Source organism: Labrus mixtus, chromosome 5 (genome assembly GCF_963584025.1).
Source record: "Labrus mixtus chromosome 5, fLabMix1.1, whole genome shotgun sequence".
Taxonomy (NCBI): Eukaryota; Metazoa; Chordata; class Actinopteri; order Labriformes; family Labridae; genus Labrus; species Labrus mixtus.
Genome location: NC_083616.1, coordinates 4,819,437 through 4,841,712, shown reverse-complemented (window position 1 = coordinate 4,841,712; position 22,276 = coordinate 4,819,437). Strand labels below are relative to the sequence as shown.

Genomic DNA, 22,276 nt, shown 5'->3' with positions numbered 1-22,276 from the left:
GGACTCAAATGGCTGAAAACATTCAGCTGCTTCCACATTTGACAAAAACTATCAGGGATATAAAGAAACTAGCATGATTTTGAAAGTGGCTCCATCTACACATGCCCTCTCCCTTCTGTGTTCTTCTGACTATTTTACTACTCACGACCCCCAACGACAAACTCACAGTATAAACTCTATCATCTGTGACGGGCTAGGGGTAGAGAGTGAGCAGGGAGACAGGGAGGTTCATGATTGGTTCATCAGATTGGTACCTCGTGGCAGACATTGGTCGAAGTTTTTACAGGTTTACAACTGATACAGATGACAGATTTTCTTTGTTCCTTTTTCAGAGAACATGAGTTATTAATGTCTGTCAGGACCTAAAGACAATTTCAACCAAAATCTTAAAAAGTGTATCTGGAGAAGATTACCAACCCTGCCTTTAAGGAAATATTACTCAATAAGCGACTCAAAGGACATGTAGCAGTGAATACTTTTCAGTCATTGTTCCAGTAATCGCATTAGATAGATAGGATACATAAGTACTTTATTTTCATCGTATAAAAGAGAACAACAAATCTTTCTTTGCACCAGTCCTGTACAGCATTGTTAGAAAATCTGGTCCAGTATATAAACATGTATCCTTAGCTCTGTACATTTAGCTACATTGAATTAGTAGACAAACATGGTCAGTAGACAGATAAGAATAAATGCTTATTGTGCAGTGAATAGATAAGTAAACAGTTACAGTGCAGTGACTGGATGAATATATACTTATACAGTATGTACTGAAGGGGTAAACAGTATTGTGCATTTGCTGAATAAAGAAATAGTTATTTTACACTGACATACACACACTGACACACAAATAACAGATATAGTGGAATGAATTTGTGAATAAATAAGATGAATAGTCATTGTACAGTAAATGAATTGTTATTGCTCTATTTAGCAGCAGTAAGGTCAATACTGCACATGTATGAAGTGTCTTGTTTGGTAGAGCGGGGGTTTACGGATTCAGTAGTTTGTCCACAGCTTTGAGAAAGAAGCTGTTTCTTAGCATGTTTGTCTGTGTGTGAATAGTTCTGAGTCTGCCTGAGGGAAGGGTGGTGACCATGGAGTGTCCAGGGTGTGGTGAGACCCTTTTAGTGGATGAAGTAAAGTTTGTGAGGACGGCTCGAGTTGATGTCTCCGAGGGATGGGAGAGGGGAGCCAACAATCCACTGAGCTGTTTGAATGATCCTTTAAAGAATCCTTCTTCTCTGTTTCAGTGCAGCTTAAACACCGGACAGTACGGCTGTATGTCAGGTTACTCTCTAATGTGCAGCAGGAGAAGTTTCTTCAGAAGGATCACAGGGGGGACCTCAGTTTAGTTTAAAAGAACAACGTTAGAGCTAGTGCTGGGCGATAAGACCTCAAATCAATATCACCATTAATTTAACATTTGACCTCGATTACTATTAAAGAACGATTATTTTTTGTTTTTTGCCCTCATAGTTCACTGACATGCTCTCTACTGTGAATATGCTCAACTATTAAAGATGGGATATTTCTTCTAATGAAAGAGTTAATATCTGATTAACTATATTGTGGTTATTTATTGAATATTTCAAACTGAAATCAAAGCATCGCTTGAAATGAAAACGACACATTTTACCTTTAAAGTAGAAATTATCTTCTCTAAAAACTAGATAACGTCACCATGAGCTAACATAAATAACTTGCATTTCTTGCTAAGACTTTTTCTGCAGTGTTTACATCTGATTGCTTTTTGTTTGATGTCTTCTTCCCTAAAGACAAAATGTGTCGGACATTGCTTCCATGTTGAGGATTGGACGTGTCGTGATGTGACACTGTACTGAAAATAATCAAAATAATCGACATGGGCAAGATGACGTCGATTAGAGGTTCTGAATGTCTGTTTTGATGAATTACAGAATAATTGCCCAGCCCTCGTTAGAGCCTTTTAAAATCTGACCTTAAAATCTATAAAGGAACAAACTTTGATATAAAGCAGATTTTATAAGTCATCATCAACAGCTGCCAAATATCTTCAAAGTTTCTCAACTTTCGACCTCCATGGTCACAACCCGAGGCTGCCTGTAGTCAGTGTCATTAAGGTAATGCAGGCCTGTTTTACTTTCTGCACCCAATGACTTATATTTGGAGACATAACATTGTTGCTTGAGAGAAAAAATAAAAATAAAACAAAAACTGAAGCAGCTGGAACCCAGATACTCTGATGTTTGTCTCCTGTATAGATCAGTACAGTCTGTGTAAACAAGCGAGGTAGTCAATGGAGCATCCAGACAGAGGAGACGGATAATGATGAGGACAGTGTCTTATTTTCACTTTCATGAGGAGAAGTGTTCCTCCATGGGGTTTGGTTTCTTAAGGATGTAAGAGACTCGTCTTTTAGATCTCTCCAACTCACATGATGATAATATGACTGCCACCACAAGCATCCAATAGAGCTCATCAGTGTGGTTCTGAAAGTAAAAAAAATTCCATTAATTTTCTCCATAGCAGATTTGATCATGAGTCATGATGTCATAACTCTATATTCTCGACATCGGGGAAAAGAACTACACAACCCACAAGCGTTTTTCAATACAGTTTTTGGCGCCGAATCACATCTACTGAAGTCACGAGTATAGGGGTAGCTGTTGTCTTGGTAACAGGCTTCAATCTCTGGATGTAAGGATTTTGTGAAATGTCAACAGAAGATTAGAACGGGGGGAGATTTAAGTCCGGAAACCAGAGCCGCTGAAAAAGTGGGCGGTCACTGTTGAGCTCTTTTCCCTACACACACATTAGACAAACCTTCCTACATGATTTACTTAATTCTTTATCTGTCAACTCTCTGTGTAGAAGAATGTAGGACATTGCAAAATAGACTGTATACAGAGGATTTAAAAAAAAAAGCTGCACTAATGTTAAAATCCTTCAAAAATGGCATCCAGACTATAATAGTTATCTAGCACTAAAAATGATTATGGGGATGTTTCATACATGCATGCATCCTCTCAATATCATGGTGCGCTGAGGTTCATAACAAGTCTCAGGTCCCTGACTCATCATTGAACTTTGTATGATCGAGTTGGCTGGCCTGCATCGTCCAAGCATAGACAAAATCATTGGCATGTCCTTATTCATAAGGCTATTCTTCATCTGCTTCCCTTATACCTGTGCGATTGTATTTATGTGAAAAGAGCTGGAAGGCGCAATCTTCACTCTGCAACCCAGTCACAAAAGGTATTTTGTTTTGAGTTCCCAAAGTGCGTCTGAAAGCGTGGGAAAAGGAGTTTCAGGTACGCTGCGGCCTGGAATCTCCTGCAGGATGATCTGTGTCTGGGAGCTGGTCTCTTTAAATCTTTAAAAGTTTAGATAGATAGATAAGATAGACGGATGGATGCTGTTTCAGCTCTCAAGCACAAGAGGGCAGTATACTTCTATATTCACTGTCACAGTACCCAGCTCATCATCATAATTGGAAAGTTACCAAGAGAATAGCTGAACAGAGCTGACAGACGCTTAAGCGGCAACCCATACATGTTGAGAAAAAAAAGAAAAAAACATTAACGAGAGGAAAAATACGCTCTCCACAGTCGGTGCATTGCGTTCCCACCACACTCTATTAACGTACCAAGTCTGTTTTTGTTCCCTTCTGTCGCTGCGTTATTGATGTGTGCAACTTGATGAGGTTGCCTTATGACAAGTGTTGTGTTTCTCTCAGCGCTTGCCTCGTCTCCGTCTCCGTCTCCGTCCCCCCCCCCCCCCCCCAGGTCCTCTCAGCACTCCAAGGCCACCTCAGCCCAGACTCAATGGATGAACAGCACTCTGAAAAGGCTGTGGCTGTACTCATCCACAAACCTCCCTCGCTCTGCTCCCCGCTCTGCCTCCAAGGCTCAGCTCTTAGACTGGCATATTGAATTCAGAGTGAGGGGTTTCAAAGCAGACAATGACAAAATCCACAACTGTACCCTGCATTATAGGCTGATCCATTGAACTGTGTGTGCCCTTTTCAGACAAACTGTGTGTGGACTCCTGCAAAAATTTAGTGGCGCTGAAAGCATTTTCCCATTGTGTGGCATTTGAATGGTCATTTTGAAATGTACCACTTTAGCTTTGATGCATGTTCAGCGGGGCAGATTGGGTGAGTGCGACTCTGCTGAGATACCGTCGCTCCGTGTGTTTTAGGTGGTGAGCGGCCCCATGGATGTGGTCAAGAGCATCGACCGGATGGTGACCAGCCTGAGCCCCCGCTTGATGGCAGAGACTGACCGCCTGACCATTCACAGCCCCAACATTAGTGAGACACACACACACACACACACACACACACACACAGTCATGTGAAACAAATATACCAGAGGAATTTTTATATAACAATATGATGTGTGATGAGGTGAGGGTCCATCGAGGAGGTTCTCTGGAGGACTGGCTGCAAAATTTACCGACCATGTTTGCCTTTTTTTTTTTTCAGTGCACAATCGCCATCTAAGATCCTTTTTAAATAAAAAACATCTACCCATAGATAAAGTAGTGTAAGTGACGGCTGATAGAGAGAGAGAGAAGTCCACTGTTAGCTGGATCGATTGAATTGTGACGTCTCATTTTAAATATATCATAAATAGATATAAGCTGACTTTTAAAAAAAAGGTTTATTTCTGGGCTTTTTAAGCCTTTATTGTGGAGAGAGGACAGTTGATAGTGCCATGAATCATGGAGACAGAGAGAGAGTGGGGAATGACGTGCGGGAAAGGAGCCACAGGTCAGATTCAAACTCGCCACTTGGAGGACAATAGCATCCTTACATGGGCGCGCCCATTAACCAGGTTACCGTCGCCCCGACATGTGACATGTTTTAGCCTCTTGAGTCTACTTACTAGAAGACAAATAGAGGTTTCCTGACAGCGTACCAGAATGTTTAACATTAATCAATTAAAAAAAGTGTCACAGCAACCAATGTCTGACATCTTGTTTTTCAATTTTCCATTCTTTATAGTTCAGTTGCCTTTCTGGTTTAACTCTTGGAGGACACTTTACAAAGCCCAAGTGTCTGTAACAAAAATGTATTTCTTCCCCCAACTACGTGTCAAAGTGAGACACCTGGGCAGGTGTGTGATGATGACATCACATAGTATACACAATGACAGAATATGTGTTTGTGCCGTAAAGCCGATTCTCTTGCCTAATAGACACTAGACACTTACTTTTTTTACTTTATTTTGAAAAGACACAGTGGCTATCATTTGTCACTGGGTTCCATGAAGTAAATAAATACTTTGGATTCAATTATCAAATTTCATTGGAATCATTCTGTGTTTTAATGAATCGTCCCTGCATCAGATCGTCTTGTAAAGGACAGACTGACACCCCTAATCGGTTACAGACTGACAGATTAGTCACGCCTATTTGTCAGAGAAAATGAATGTAACAGGGATATTATTAACCAAACACTTTAGTGACGCTCCATCTCTGTACAGTCTGAGTATATCAAGAATACAGGACTGTTAGTGGGCATGTATGGACAGGTTTTCTGTTGCATAAGCTACATTTCAGGAGTTCTCTCTCTTTCGGTTCTGACCTCAACATTAGGTCAGCAATAATTTAATAAAATATTTGATACATACCAGTCCTTATAATTGTCTGTACTTTTCAACCAATTTGACATTTTTTTTATAGCAGTGTGTGGGGCAGGGTTGGAGAGAAAACTCTCTCAATAATGCAATGAGACTTATCACATTGTGAACTTTCCTCACGCATTGTGAGGATTTGCTCTTGGAACATCTTAAAGACTAAAATATTTCTTACCCGGCTTTGTGCTCGGTGTGGCAAGAAAAAAAATCTCAAGTAGATTCCTCAGATAAAATAAAAGCGACTCCTTCGTACGATCCTGCAGGCGCATGATAAAGTTGCCATGGTAACACAGTTCCAGCGCAGGTTAATCAACGTTGATTGAATTTTCAGACAACAATTGCTCTTGTTCTGACAGTGTGGTTCTTAAAAAGTGACTGAATGGATGCAGAGGAAAGGCCAAACAGGAGTGAGAAAGAAAAATGTGAAGAAAACGTTTATTTACACTTTGGTTTCATCGTGTATTATTGAGCTCTCACATATTTGACAGGGTCCAGAACATTGCATCTGATTTGAATAAAACCAACCAACCATAAGATAAAAAAATCAGGAAAAACTAACGCCCCTATAAAGTATATTTTCTTTATGCAGAGACTCGGAGCAGGAAGTCTAAACCCCCCTCTGTGTTGTGCTGTGTTTCTCAGAACTGGAGGTGCAGCAGCAGAGGCTGCAGGACGGATCCAAAGGTTCCAGCTTCTGCGGGCCTGAGACGGACAAACACACCAGTGTAGACTGCATTTCAGTCCCACATCACAAGATACAGGATCTCCATAACAACGGTAGGAAAATGCTTCAAGATCCAATCATTTAAGAGCATTAACTTATTCAGACTTTACCTAGCACAACTATCAGTGTTTTCAAAGAGGCTTTTTATTTACCTTGTCTTGCAATGCACTAACAGCACACTTGTGAATGTGCATGGATTCACATACACTCCCAAGGTCTTGCAGTGAAGTGCAGATGGAGCCACATTGTTGGGTTTTGCAACAACTATTGATGATGAACAATGAGTGATGAACCACATTTCTCTTGGCATTTCATTTGACCGTCTTGTCTGGCATGAGCTCAAAAGGCTTCTCTTCTTGCTGTTGTGTTGAAACCACAGGCTTCCACCGGCTCACGTTGGTTAACACGTGGTACGGATCTCTGCGGCCGGTTTTCAATCCAGGGGAGAACATCACCATGGTTCCTACTGTCACTGACGGCAGCCAGAGGTAACGTACGAGCACGGGTAGAGCTGGAAATGTCTGGATGTACATCACCACTGGGTCCCAGTGTGGCAGGTTTAACACAACAGGCTGTCAATAGCATGTGAACTCCTTGTCTACTGAATAAAATGAGTGGTTTGATCGGACCCCCAAAGAAGAAACAAAGGAACTACAGGTTACAGGAGAAAATGTATTTCTAAATTTCTTAATTACACAGACTTATTGCCAAGCTACTGGCATGCATATAGCAAAGAGGTCAATATGGGATTATTTGAGGAACTGAATTAAATCCAAGTTGTTACATACTTAGTTTTCTTTATGAAAAACTAATAGTAATAAATATAAATTGGTGGTTAATCGAGGTACTATTTCGTACTTGAGAAAAAGAACTAGCTTCCTGGATTGTGAAGCTTTAAGCCAAAATGTTCTAAAGACAATATATATCAGTATCTATCTAATTTATAAGGGGAAATGTTGACACAGTTTGTAGTTTTTAATTGACTATTTTTATTTATAGTGTTGTTTTTTTTCTCCAGAATGTTTCGATCTCTATCACTTGTTTGTTATATTTAATCTCTCTCTGTGAGCTGTGGTAACAGGTGAATACAGCTCATCTCATGTTATCTTAATTTGGTGAAAAAATCATGTAGAAAACTTAAAATGATGTTCTTATTGTACTTCAAAAGACAATTAGGTAAAGATAATTATTTTTCCATCTGTCTTGGAGTAGAACATATTCAACATGTTCTTCCATTCATAGCTCCATAGGTCCATTGTTATAACGTATGGATCTTTTTCCATTACCAGTTATTTGGGCACTGTCCTTGGCTCCTCAGTCATTTCCACCACAGTGCTGGGAGACGACCAGCCGGTCAGCACGGCGGTTCACTTCAAGCTCCAGCACAGAGCGCAGGTCAGCAAAATGTGTCTTCTCTGTGATATCCACAGACATCCCTAACCATTGTCTTCTTGATTCAATATCAGATTCACTTTCTTTTTCACACAGAATCCTGCTGGTACCGTTTCCGATCCAGTGTGTGCCTTCTGGGATTTTGAACTCAAGTAAGAACCATTGAACCCACAACATAAAAAAGCGTGGGCAATTTGAAGGTCTCAGATTCCTCTGTAACACCACACTTATCTCACCGGTTTAATTTGGAAAGAAATCTGATAAAATGTTGTGAAACTTTTAGATAGGAGAATATTTTAATTCTTGACATTCCCGTGTGTATGTACAGTGGATATGTCAGTATGTGCTGTTTGTGTCTGACTAGTGCCGAGGCGGGTGGGTGGTGGAATACGAAAGGCTGCGAGGTAGTGTCCAAACAACATGGATACACTGTGTGCTACTGCAACCACACCACCAACTTTGCATTGCTTCTTCAGGTTTATGAAGCCCAGGTAACATTCCTCTCCCTGTAACTATCACTCTGTATTTTTGTGCGAGCTTTCATCCGCACTTTGTGTGCTATTTACAGCCTGTGTGTGTGTTTGTCTGTGTGTGTGTGTGTGTGTCAGAGGAGCCCAGAGAACGAAAAAGCTCTACAGGTGCTGACGTTCATCGGCTGTGGAGTGTCTCTGTGTGGCCTCCTCTTCACCTTCATCCTCTTCATCGCTGTGGGGTGAGTCACAAACATCACAGAGTGCACTCCGCAGAGCACAGAGGGTGAAAAGTATTTCATAAAACCCTGCCAGATTCACTTCACCAATAACTGGAGATTAAAAAAAAAAAAAAAAACAGAACACTGTGCTCTACAAATATTTTAACAGCAACAGAGTGAAGATTTTTTTTTTTTTAATTCTGAGAACTAATGTTAGATCTTTTCTCACATATTCTCTTTTGTTTGAGTTACTGTGTATTAATGGGTTTGTGTTTATGTGCAGTGTCCCTAAATCAGACCGAACCACCGTTCATAAGAACCTGATCGTTGCTCTGGGCATCGCTGAGCTGCTGCTGATGTGCAGCGACTGGGCATCTGCAAACGAGGTGGGGCTTCATATGTGTCATAATTATATATTGTCATATATTGAAGTAAAAGAAACACAAAAAAATACAAATAAGAAAACAAGAAAGCTTACACTTAACATTTGTATGTACACAAAATAAAAACAAAATTATTATTTATAAAATGAAAATTATGGGGCGCTGGTGGGGCAGTGGTTAGTGCGCGCGCCCCATGTATGGAGGCTTTGGTCCTCAAAGCGGGCGGCCCAGGTTCGAATCCCACCTCTGGCTCCTTTCCCGCATGTCATTCCCCACTCTCTCTCTCTCCCTGATTTACAACTCTATCCACTGACCTATCTCTCCATTAAAGGCACAACAATAATGCCCAAAAATAAATCTTAAAAAAAAATATATATATGAAAATTATGGTTACCCTTTATATTAAAGTCACAATATTCATCTTTAAAGGAAGAATGTGTGACTTTTTGATCCAGTAGATGTCGCCCTTGATCACTAGCATTAAACCAAAACAAACTGCTGTTTGGCGACACCTCCTCTATTCTGAAGCCTCCGCTCTCATCCAGAGACACACCTCCAACCACCCTCCACTCGTGTTTGCACGAAGGAGTTATGAATCAGAACGCACCATAATTAAGCACTATTAAGCGCAAGCGACGGACAAAATTGTCCTCTGCTCGAGCTGCCTGTGGTCTGCATTGTTGTGTTAGCATGCTAATGTTAGCAATCTGGTTAACTCAGCTTCATATTGAACATAAACTGACACAGAATGACTGAGATCTAACTACACTTATGTGTCATCCAAAAAAAAAGTGAGTATGTTCTTCTTATTTAGCATACTGGCTGCTTACTAATCATTATTGAGCATTTATTAGTACCTTATTCTACAGGACCATAGTCTATAGTTATTGACAATTAACTAAGAATTTGCCCTCGATAACTCCTAATCACTGCTTATTGATAGTAAGGAAGTTGTTGAACATGAGTTATGATGTTAACCAAAGATTCTCAAAGTCCCTGAAGAAAAATAAAAAGAGGAATCATGTGTCAGGGAAGAATGAGGAAAAAGGAAAGTCAGACATTGGATGATTAAGTTTCTGACACCAGTAAAAGAGAAGGATAAAGTGCCCTCTACAAATGCTGATAATGGTAAATATTATTTATAACATAAAGGTGATGGCCGCGGGTTGGAGGGTCCACTGTACATTTTGGTCTAGGGACCCGACAGACTCTTGAATCGTCGCTGTGCTTACGTTTACTTTTTATAACATTTTTTATTGAGCTATAGCGTCACATTACGGAACATACTGAGACTGTACATAGCAAATATTAGTGTTAGTCCAACGCATCTGACCTGCCACACACATCACTTGCTTTATGTTACTCAGCCTTAATGACACCATCTTCGCTGCACCATCCCATTTTTCAGGACAAAGTGAATATTTTTGTTCCTCTGTCGATGAAATACAGACTCAAAGTAGTAAAGCTGCTTTATTATCTGTGATGTTATTTACAGTGCTGAATATTCCACCTTTGTCTTTATTTGTTTGTTTTGTTTTTTTTGGGTTTTTTTCACCTTGCAGGCAGCGTGCTTCGTGGTAACTGCTCTTCTTCACCTCTTCTTCATGGCGTCCTTCTCCTGGATGTTGGTGGAGGGCCTGCTGCTCTGGAGCAAAGTCGTGTCCGTCAACATCAGCGAGGACCGCAGGATGAAGCTGTACTACATCATTGGCTGGGGTAAAATCTCATCTCCCGCCATAGCTCGCACGTTTGAACGTTTGATTGATTATTTAGTTGTCTGTAGACGGGCATGTGCTGAGGATTTTAGAGAGGCTGGGGCCCAAATTCACAAAAAGGCCATTTAAATAGATAAATGAAGAAATAAGACAAAACATGTGACAGACAAAGGAAGAATACAATATATACATTAAAACAAACTCTGGGTAGTTTAAACAGCGATCGGTAGAAGTTAATGAATCATTTATAGGAGCTGTTTCTGGAGTTAAGAGTGTGAAGAATTTGTCTTTTGAGGGTAAAGGTCACTTTTGATCTGTGGGTCGCTGCCAGAACACAGGTGAGGAGCACAACCAGGGTTTTAACTGCAACATGAGGCCACACCACATCAGTCAGGTGGGCGGATGCTGTGTTTGTATTAGTGACATGTACGTCATCTATTAGCCTGCCAACACAGCCCCAAGTTTAGACTTACGGGCCTAAGGGGAGCACACAAAGCGCACTAGGTGACCAAAAGAATATCTACTTATTGGATGCATAGCATGTGTGTGTCTCTCCACTATTCAGTAGAAAGCAGCAAAGAAGAAGAGGGTGTGTGTTCATGAAATGACTTTGACCCAATGAATTTGGGAGAGTTTAGACTCGTCCTGGAGCTGCAGCTCTATAACAACCGCTTCACAAGCACCACACACATTTCTGCTGCTGTTTAAAACACACCTGGTCAGCCCAAACTGTCGGTCATTTCTTCTCAAAATAGAGATTTCTCTCTGATGTTCTGGTAGGTCTGTAAACAGACACAATTTTTTGTGATCTGATCTTCCCTCCTATAGGACGCACAGAGGTGACATCACTGAGAGGTGCGCCCAAGTTAAACTTTTTTTAAATTCAGCTCGGCTCAGCATCACATAGATGATGAATGGACTTGACAGCGCCCACTGAAAGGCCCTTTAGCCAATACACATATTGTATTAGAGTAAGTTTCCCTCACACTGAATAAAAAGATGCTGATTTTGTACGGTTCAGTTACTACTGTATGACTGTGTGGCAACAAATCAGTTTAACATAAAACCACATGACATAATACCAGGGATTATACAGATTTAATTTTAAAGAGCATCAAACAAGCCGTTTTATTTATTAGACACTGGTTCATTTTTTATTTAATTTAAGATAAAGATTTTAACTGTTGAGTAACATTCCTTCACTGCTTCCCTTCAGATTATTTTCTGTTCCATTGATTGGCTCACACTGACTTTAAAAGGGGCTGCAGCTCCTATACTTCAACCTGTCGTGTTTCAGTAAGGCTGATGTGTCAAATTAAAGGAATTTATTCAATTAACACATTTAAACATATTTTTTAATATATTTTCTGAACAGAAAGATATATTATGTATCATATTTTAAACGGGTTTCAACCAGAGACTGTGACAAGAGAGACTTTATATATGCAGGAAACTTTAGTTTTCAATTTGATAACATAATACTAAATAAACGAGCACTCTCTTACTGTCTTTGTTATTGAACAATCCAAAGACAGGCTGCATCAACTTCATTTAATTGACAATTTAATCTATTTTTTTTACACTGACTTTGGCCTATGAAAAAATCTACTTTTGCCATAAAATGTCAGAGCCAGGTTGCCCATTAGGCCTCAAAATTGCAAGAACCTTTCTCTCCATTCATATAACAGAATATTAAAACTGTAAAGCAGAACAAATAAGGACAGCAGGTAAATGAGTCCTAAATAGTATACCAAACAAATAAATAAATAAGAATATTCATAAGAAACCCTGCTTTGATTCCATCTACACTCTGCCAAACATTAGCCTACACTTTATATATAAACCCGTCTGACCTCAAGGAAAATTTGGGCTTATTTAAAGTATTTACATCATATTAAGTCAATGCTGACGTTATTTTTTAGGCATGGTGTAGATTGAACAAACCGGTTCAATCTCATCAATCAATCTAACTTTATTTTTTTAGTGCCAATTCATAACAAATGTTATAATAGGACACTCTTACAAAAGAGCAGGTAAAATACCATACTCTTTGTTATATTATCCACAAAGACCCAACATTAATCCATCATGAGCACTTACCAACATTTTGCAGAGTTACAGTGGCAAGAAAGAACTTCCTTTACGAGGCAGAAACCTCGAGCAGAACCAGACTCATGATGAACAGCCGTCTGCTGAGACTGTGTTGAGCTTGGAAAGAGGGATAGTGAGAGATGCAGGACGAAGAAGAATGTTTGAGACAAACAACAACGACAATGAATAAGAAAGATTTAAAGCTTCAATGTCAGTAACAATGGTAAAAATATGTGCAGTGGTGATTCTAGAGTCTGTTGGGGCCCTAGGCAAATATTTATTGGGAGCCCCTAAGCACCATTATGTCTGTCCCAATGCACTCTTCCTTTTTCACTCCCAGACCGATGATTCCTCTTCATTTTCCTTCTGTGACTTTCATTAACAAACTTTGGTTTTCACAGGAATAATGCATGCGATGCTTAGCAGGGCAATGAGAGTGAGTGCTGTCAGACGGGGCCCCCTTAGGGAGGTTAACTACGTCATTGCTAAATTTGCACATTTTGAATTACTGCTGCGGTTTAAAGGTTGTCAACCCTTTGGGGCCCCGAGCAGTTGCCTGCCATGCCTGTTGACAAGCAGCACCTCTGAGTACGTGTAGCATTAGCATTAACAGCTAACTATGGTAACTATAGAGGGTGAAACAGGTTTAAGGGAGTTTCTGTGTTGTGACTGAGCTGCCTTTACTCATCATATAAAAACGTGCAGTCACATTTTACACCATAGTGTGCATCTATTTTACGTGTGTTTTAACATCAGGCCGTTGCTTACTTTGCCTTTCGCACTGTTTGTGCATTATTCAGATGAAAACATTTCTAAAAAAAAAATAATCCTTGCACCAAACTGATACTGTCCGATTTGTGAGGAACATCAAAAAGCACAAAGAAAACGTTCTACTTTAACATAAAAAGGAGGAAAATGTTTTTGTCTCTGGTTTTAGAGTGCCTAAGTTTCCTGAAGGACACGGCTATAATCTAAGCAGATGTTCAGCCTGTGTGTGTCTCTCACTTTAAAGTCAACTCAGAGAGTGGAATTTACTTTAGCCTGCTTCAGCAGCTGTTAGCAATGGGATGTTTTCTTGCCTTCTTTCTCCCAGACGGATGATTAGGGAGAGGCGGAGGGTTCATGTGGGGACACAGGGGGGAGTGCACGGGGAGGCAGCTTCACCCGACTGCTGCGGCTCCATAATAACTCTGTTTGCTCTTCTGGGAAATTTGACTATCAAAAAAAAAAAGAAAACTGTTATTTAAAATGATGTTATTATTTAATTTACAGGATAAGAAATGTTTTTTATTTAGTTAAAAAAAAAAAGTACAATGCAGCCCTGATGTTCAAACAAAGCCAACTGAGAAATTAAACGGAAACAACAGATGTGCGGTGATATATTTACTGACATGTTGAACACTTGTGGTATCCTGGTTCTATATTTAGTCAGTTTCGGTCTTCATTGAGTCTTCACCAACTTTTAATTGATCGTCGTTGCTGGAGCCAAGTGTTGTAGTACTCGAAATCGGTCTAGGTCTCGAGACCACTTCTTGAAGGTCTCGTCTTAGAATAAAAATTATTTTTACTCGGTCTTGTCTCGGTCTCAGACTTGGGAGGACTCCGGATTTTAAATCAAGACCACCACTGAAAGGCTATTTTTCCACGTGATAAGAAGGAAAACGCCTCTTTCTTAAAGAATGAATAACTTCAATTCATTAATAATTAGATTTTTATCCCCACTGATTTTACAGCTCACGGTCTTAATGAGTAACATGAGGCTGCACACAAGTTGATGATTTTTTATGAATATTTTTGGTCTTGGTCTTGTCTCAGTCTCACCCTGCCTTGGTTTTGGTCTTGACTCTGCCTCGATCGCTAAATGTCTTGGTCTTGTCTCGGTCTCTGAACACTCTGGTCTCGGGTATTTCTTGGTCTCAGTTACCGGGTCTTGACTACAACACTATTGGATCCTAAGAGCTTACAGGCTGTAGACGTTTAACTCTCTTCTACTCTGTTTGATCAATAAAGGTAAAATAAATCACTCAATAAAGAGCACTGATATGTGGATAAAAAGTGATAATGCCAGTTAACAGAAGATCAATAATAAACAGAAGTCTTTTTTTTTCTAATAATGTCAAAGGTGACATGTTAGCCCACATCCAGAGAACCCACAGCACCTCGGACTAATGCACGACCGCTTTGCTCGACTGAATGTGGTAGTGATATAAAATGTGTTTACCACTATCTCAAACCTGGACCAGCTAGACGGAAGACTAAATAATGAGATTCTAAGACAGTCGCTTACTGTGACTAGCCAACTATCTTGAAAAGCAAACTATGATCATATTTCTTGATGGCCACAGAGTGTGTAGGACTCACAGCATTTGGTTTCCACACATGTGACATATGAATTTAGTTGAAGCTTAACAAAACAGCAACACACCAATAAATCCTATACACGTGGGCTCTAAAGCAGTGTTTCTCAACTGGTGGGTCGGGACCCAAAAGTGGGTCGCGAAGCCATTTTCAGTGAGTCGCTATTGCCTGGAAATAATATTGTGTCAAAAAGTATATGAAGCACTTTTTCAACATGTTTGTTTTCCTTTCTTTGTTCTGTCACGTTTTCTACTGACTGAGGTCCAAACTGCAAAACTTTTCATTGAACAAATCTGATTGGTTGAAAAATATCTGAGATTCAGGTTCAAGGAGATGGTGGTGGGTCCAGAGGCTAAACCAGTTGAGAACCACTGCTCTTAAAAATGATGCAAACCGAACTCATCCTGCAACACAAGAAACCAGAGCAACAATAATGAGGATATATGACAAATTAGAAGAATTCCTCAAGTTCATAGATGATAAGATATTTAGCAGTAAACATAATTAATTGGTTGAAATAAAAGAATAAAAATTCATGTTCCAAACTGGTCACAAATCTTGATCCATCGTTTGATAACTGAGACCCCCAACACTGCAGGAGCAGCACCCTGCCCTGAACACTCTGCTCGATGCTAATGCACGACCTCTGAACGACTTAATATGGTTGTAGAAGGGGGTTAAATCTACTTTGGTAGGGGCGATGGGTCGGTTTTTAATAAACACAGGTCTCTTCCCCCGGATTGTACAGATATAAGTGACATAACATAGCGTGGCATATTAGCCTATTTCTTTCTCTTTTTTTTTTACTCACTTTAGTTCTTATTATATCCCATTGATGAAGTTCTGAACAGTTTAACAATGCTGATATCATGATCGAAAGGCTTTCTTCTTGTCTCACCTGCAGGGCCAGGGCGAGACTCACTTTAAGGCAGGGTTGGTAATGTTCTCCAGATACACTCCTTTAGTGTTCATAAGACACATGTTCACACAATGAAGAAAGACGATTAGCCACTCGGGATCTTATAACCTGCACTTTAAAATGGCTTTGTTTAGACTGTGAAACACACAGGACAGACCTCCACATGACATGAAGTCAAATCATTTAAACTAAAAGGAGATTTGTCACACACTAAGCCTGACTTTACTAACTTTCTGTGTGTGTCCTTAGTGTACCTTTAAATGTCTGAAACCATCATTTGTTCTCTTAAACTTAAAATGTAGTTGTTTTCATATTTACCCGACCAAGCGCTGAATGTATCTGTTTTGGAGAAAGTCCTGAAGGCACAAAGCATACTTCCAATCGTGTCAATGGTTTAACAAAACACATTATGTGGTGGATTTGAGGTTGTGTTTTTTTTTTTTTTTTTTTTTTTTTGCAATGCAACCTTAACCCAGTTTTTTTTTCTTCTTTTGAATAAACATCCAGCAGCTGCTTCTGTTCCTTTTTTTCAAATCCTTCTGTGATTGTGTGTTATGTCGTGTAAAGGACTGAGAACAGTGTGTGTATAAGCATCCTAACATTCAGGTGTTCCTTTGGGCTCAGCCGGGCTGCATGTTCCCCTTCAGACTAAATAGAAACGAGAAGCGAACAGACTAAATATCTGATGCTCTATGCAGGCTGCAGCCATTGTTCCATAAATATGTCTTTTAAAGCATTTCTTCTACATGTCTTCTACTGTTTGACTTTTATCAATACTGTTTTTCAGGACTGCCTGTTCTGATAGTGGGTGTAACACTGGCAGTATCGGTGGACGAGTACAAGGCGGACGGTCACTGCTGGCTCAATGTGAAGACTGACACCATCTGGGCCTTCGTGGGACCTGTTATATTTGTGCTGGCCGTATGTAATCTCACACTGGCTCATCTCTCTGTGACATGTGACATTTTTTGCTGTGTGTGACCCGGTTTGCATTAACTTAAGCAATAAATCTGAAAACATTTAGAAAAGAAAGTCAAAAAAATAAGGACAGCAGTGAAGCCCAATCAGTATAAGAAACTTCTTCCTGGAGATAACACAAAAAGTATCACTTGAAGTGTGTAACCACCAGCTGTGTTTCACTTTGAATTAGGAGGATCATGCAAGCTTATATTCTGGAGGGGAGAATGAGGGTCAATACTAGGGACAAATTAGAAGAATTTCTCAGGTACATAGATGATGAAATAATTAGAAAATAACTTGATTAAAAGGATAAAATGAAAATGTAAAAAAACATGTTCCAAACTGTTCACAAAACTTGGTTTTGATTACTGAGACCCCCAACCCTGCAGGAGCAGCAGCCTGCCCTGAACTCTCTGCTCCATGGTCAGTGAACAAGAAGAAGATCGTGTCAAACGTGGCTCTAAGTTAGTTTCAGAAAATTCAAAAAGGTTACTTTATCATTTTTATGAAGAAAACAAGTCAGGCCTCAAGGATAGACGAAACGAAAGAGCAGGTGCTGAAGGCAAACACATAACTGTTAACCATCATAGGGCAGCTAAAAAGAAATACTTAAGATAAGTATCGTACTATTTTAATTTAAATCAACTTATCCTGACTTTTTTATTTAGCACAGACCAAAGTGCTTCACATAAAGACGATAACAACACGGACAGACACATTAAAAGATACAACTCTGCCAGACTAAAAAGTTCAACAACAAAACAAAAAGATTATTAAATCTCAAAATAGAAATCGAGGTGAAATGAGAAATTAACAAATAAAAGATAATTTAAAACCTTTCATAAAACATGATTCCATGTTTCTTAAACATGCAGTTCCTCCCCATAATGCCAAAAGGGTAAAATCATTCTGTGGTTGTAAACAACCAGGTGGAGATTGAACCCTGCATTTCACGACTATGTTGTCTTTTCATCCTGGCCGGTAGGAATTCAAATTATAATAATTTGCATCAGCTGAGTACTCTTTACTGTGATGTGATTTTCTGCAGTCTGAACAGGAGGGTGAAAAAGCCTCCCTCCTCTCCATGTGAGCTTGAGGCCAAGTGGGTCTGCAGAGGTATGTCTCTTGTTCGCCAGAGGCCATGTTGACAGTATTGTCCTCTGCCTTGCAGGTCAATGCGGTAGTGCTGTGTCGGGTTGTCATGGTGACGGTTTCCAGTGCTCGCCGCCGGACTAAGATGCTCAGTCCAAGCTCGGCTTCAAAGATGCAGACCTTTGACCTCACCTGGTGAGATTCAGTGGCTTTCTTACCTCTCTCTCTCTCTCTCTCTCTCTCCTTCTGTTTTGTGCATTCTCTTCTAGTCCGTTTCTCTCCTTCTCCTGTGTGCTCATTCTCTCTCTCTCTCTCTCTCTCTCTCTCTCTCTCTCTCACACTCACACACACACCCTCTCTCTCTCTCTCTTACACAGAAATGTTCTGTTTGGGCGAGCCAGCCACAGTCAATAGAGGCAGTGTGAGAGATTGGGAGTTTAGACTCGAGTCTGCTGTGGGAGCTGTAAGGGCTTATCAGCTCAACACCTGGTCACAACACACGTGTGTATGTGCACTGTGTGTGTGTGTGTGTGTGTGTGTGTGTGTGTGTGTGTGTGTGTGTGCAGTGTGTGTGTGTGTGTGTGTGTGTGTGTGTGTGTGTGCATGCACTCCATTTTGAATCTGTTTTTGCAAAATCAGTTTGGCAGTTTTTCAGTTCTTGCAGAAGCTATGCATCAGGATCAGTGTCTGGGATGTTACACATAAGAGTGAAGGTAGTATGCTGACTGTAAACTTTCTTATTAACTGAAAAACCGTGGTAGCGGCAGCTTGTCGTTCAAATACGTTCATCCTTCAGCTTTGTAAAAGGGCCTTGGCAAAATGAACCCCATTGTTTTTTCTTCTTCTGTTATATCAACAAATCTTAGTGATACTGTTCTTCTATAATTTCTCTTCAAGTTAAATGATACGCCTGGCCATGATTTCCCATAAAAGAAACAAATCATGTAAAAAAGAAGAAGACTCAAAGCAAAACTGCATCTGTCTGACTTTTTTGAAGGTTGCAGTTTAACCGATATTTCTTGCTAAGAAATAAACCGAAGACATATTTTACCTCAACAGAAAGGCCTAACTCTGACGGGATCTTCTCTGTAATTTCGTCCGACACTTTTGAATAACAATCTGGGTCATTCAGAAAAAGCCGCACTTTCAGGGGACAAATGTCGATCAGGCACACACGCCTTCACGTCATCCACCTTTTAGTCATCAAGGCCACGTGTCCTCCTAGTGATTGTTTCTGGGTACCAGCGTCATTTTTTCAGTTGTTTTCAATAAGTAGAGAGTGGCAGGGTCAGGGAGAAAAAGCGCAGCGCCTTATTTGTGCGACCGCTCGGAGTGCTCAAGTTGAAAATCGTTCAACTTTTCGGCGCTCGTTTCCAAATATATTTCTTGTAGTTTTGCCGCCTACAGATTGTTTCTTGCACCCACATCCTGTTTGTGATCGGGAAATAAATGTTCTCAAATATAAAACAGCCAAACGGCCAACGACAAACTCCCAGTATAAAACTTTGAGTGTGGGCTCGTGCATGCAAGAGGTAGAGAGCGAGCAGGGAGACAGGGAGGTTCATGATTGGTTCATCAGATTGGTACCTCGTGGCAGACATTGGTTTTTACAGGCTTACAAACTGCTACAGATGACAGATTTACTTTGTTCCTTTTTCAGAGCACATGAGTTATTAATTTCTGTCAGGACCTAAAGACAATTTCAACCAAAATCTTAAAAAATGGATCTGGAGGAAATTACCAACCCTGCTTTTAAAGACGGTTCATATCACCCAGTATTGGTGTGGTTCACTGTGCCCAACAAAAAAGCTGAATACACACACACACGCACACGCACACGCGCACACACACACACACACACACACACACACACACACACACACACACAGTACTTGTTGGATACATTCATGATTGATTTTGGTATGCATATGCATGTTTTTTTTTTTTTACATTAAAAGAAAAAAGAATATCACCAGAGTTGTCATGCATGATTGCCAGTCAAAGGTTGAGCAGCATACATATTTTTCTTTGTATCAAGAGTGTCCATGTTGCTATGGCTACCAGAGGAGAGCACTAACATACCTAGAAATTCTTCTATGCTATAGTTTTGTATGCAAGGAACATTTGAAGCAGCACATTACATTACAGCTGCTTCATAAAGAAAGGGCTTAAAGAAATCTGACAAACCATAAAGACGTGCAAGAAGAGTGTTTCTGGTAAAACCATGCAGTGCTTTCTCTGCTTATATTCATATTTGTGTCTAATTGTCTCTGGACAACTGTAGCTGTAATGTAGGTCAATCAACCATTATAATTAGCTTAAGTAGACTATTTCAATTATATTATTTATCAGATAAAAGAAAAATAATATACATTTTATTGATCCTAATTCCCTGAATGCTGAACATGGATCAAAACAAACTAATTCTGGATGTTCTTTTGAAGTAATTTAAGCTCAAAAATCTTCTAAAACAAAAACAATGCAACAGAGTGTAAAGACATTTAGAAGATTTAAACTGCAGTAAGTGCAAACATAGTAGATGGTACAGGGTATACCATATATACCAGGGGTTGCCAAACTTTCCATCCCATTACCCCAAAATAACACTGAATAACGCGATAGACTGGGGACCCCCTCTGTCCCTAGAAATGGTTAAAGCATTTAACATCTCACAGCACCACGCACTAATAGGCCTATCCAATTCATTAGAAGAACTCTAAAGAATACAGCAGCCTAAATATAATGATATTATTTCAGTGAGTGTGTTTGCTTTTTTATTGACAAAGAGCACGAACATTGTTACAGTCACATTTTTAAATTTCATTTCATCACAAACCTCACTTAAACGCACAGTATGTAAAATCCGCCACTAGAGGGCTCTTAATCAAAACAATTAACAGCGAGGCTGAAGGAGCATCATGGGAGTGATTCTCTCTGCTACCCCCGACCCCCCGGTGAAAACAAACTCTGTGTTGACCGCAGTGAAGATGAACGGGCGAAACCGACCTGAGAAAGAGAATTATGGTTACTGACAGCAACAGAACGGCAGCTTTCAGCAGCAGCTCCCGCTTCCTTATGTAGCGGTCTTTAACGTAACAGCCGGTGTTTCCTTGGCAACGATAAACATTTGGTGTCTGTCATGGTGGCTCATCATGGCGGCTGACGCGACAAGACACATCCTGTTAAAACTATAAAATTACGGATTTCTCTGGCTTCGATAACTGTTGGAAATATTTGAGGTAATTAATTAATTAATTTACATATTTGAATGTAAACATTGTCAGAAAATTCTACATATTATACCTTTAAGGACTATTTCAAAATAATGGGTAAAATAATGTAAGTCATTTCAAATTTGTATTTGTTTTTTGGAGGGCACCTCGCGACCCCCTTCTTTGTGTCTCGCGACCCCTAGGGGGTCCAAACTCCCACTTTGGGAACTACTGACATATACCAGATACAACTTGTATTTTGAAATCTGTCCACATAAAGCTTTGTAAAAAATAAAGATTATTTAAAAAGTATTATTGAGATAGATGTGAAAAGTTCATTGAAGCTGAGGGGTGTTGAGGAAAGCGATGCTACCTTAATTAAAACAGTGATTGGTCTCTATTCTTACCTCTTTAAAAATGTCTTTTTTTCATGTATCTGTATTGTTGAGCCAGTTTGGATTATTGTTATGCTCGTGCATAATTTCTATTGTATGATTTTTTTGTCCCCGCGTTGTATGAACTGCATTGTCTAGTTATTGTCTGCTGTTGTTTTTGTTTGTTTTATGATGATGGAAGGATGCTGTTGTGTATCTTTTGTGTGACATGTAATCACCACCTTCCTACTCTAAACTCCAAAGAAACCCAAGAAAAAGAAATGTTGAATACATAACGTTTGCAATGTGAAAGAAAAGGGAGGCCAAAAAATTGTCCCACCAGAGGGGGTGATGATTGGGTGATAAAAAAATCATAACATTATGATTCACACAACAACACTACAAATCCAATTATTGGCGGTGCAAAAGTGCATTGAGTATTTAGAAGACTAGAAAAGTGCTAACAAGGTCAAGTCCATTCAACCTGAGGTCTGTCTTGTCTTATTATTTTCATATTTCAAAATTAGAATAAATACATGGGTTGAAAACATAAATAAATGAAAAATCTCTGAGCATCATAAATGACATCCGTCCAGCCTACACTGAGATAAGTTGGAATCAGAAATCCTAAAGACAGATAGACTAATACCCGAACAAATGAAGCCAAAATCTAGCTGAAGTGAACAGAGTCACTGGCTGTTATTGCCTCTATCACTATGACAAAACATGAACAGTGTGAAG

General features: G+C 39.8%; 1 protein-coding gene across 2 annotated transcripts in view; it reads left to right on the top strand.

Moving 5' to 3' along the window:
• adgrd2 (adhesion G protein-coupled receptor D2) overlaps positions 1–22,276 on the top strand; it is a 46,731-nt gene that overhangs the window by 9,232 nt on the left and 15,223 nt on the right. For both annotated transcript variants that reach the window (XM_061037403.1, XM_061037401.1), the window contains exons 8-18: positions 4,183–4,294; positions 6,267–6,401; positions 6,728–6,836; positions 7,638–7,743; positions 7,837–7,892; positions 8,105–8,231; positions 8,349–8,452; positions 8,715–8,817; positions 10,377–10,530; positions 16,685–16,818; positions 18,029–18,144. In XM_061037403.1, the coding sequence (XP_060893386.1) occupies positions 4,183–4,294; positions 6,267–6,401; positions 6,728–6,836; positions 7,638–7,743; positions 7,837–7,892; positions 8,105–8,231; positions 8,349–8,452; positions 8,715–8,817; positions 10,377–10,530; positions 16,685–16,818; positions 18,029–18,144 (1,256 nt within the window). The remainder of the gene's footprint in view (positions 1–4,182; positions 4,295–6,266; positions 6,402–6,727; positions 6,837–7,637; positions 7,744–7,836; positions 7,893–8,104; positions 8,232–8,348; positions 8,453–8,714; positions 8,818–10,376; positions 10,531–16,684; positions 16,819–18,028; positions 18,145–22,276) is intronic.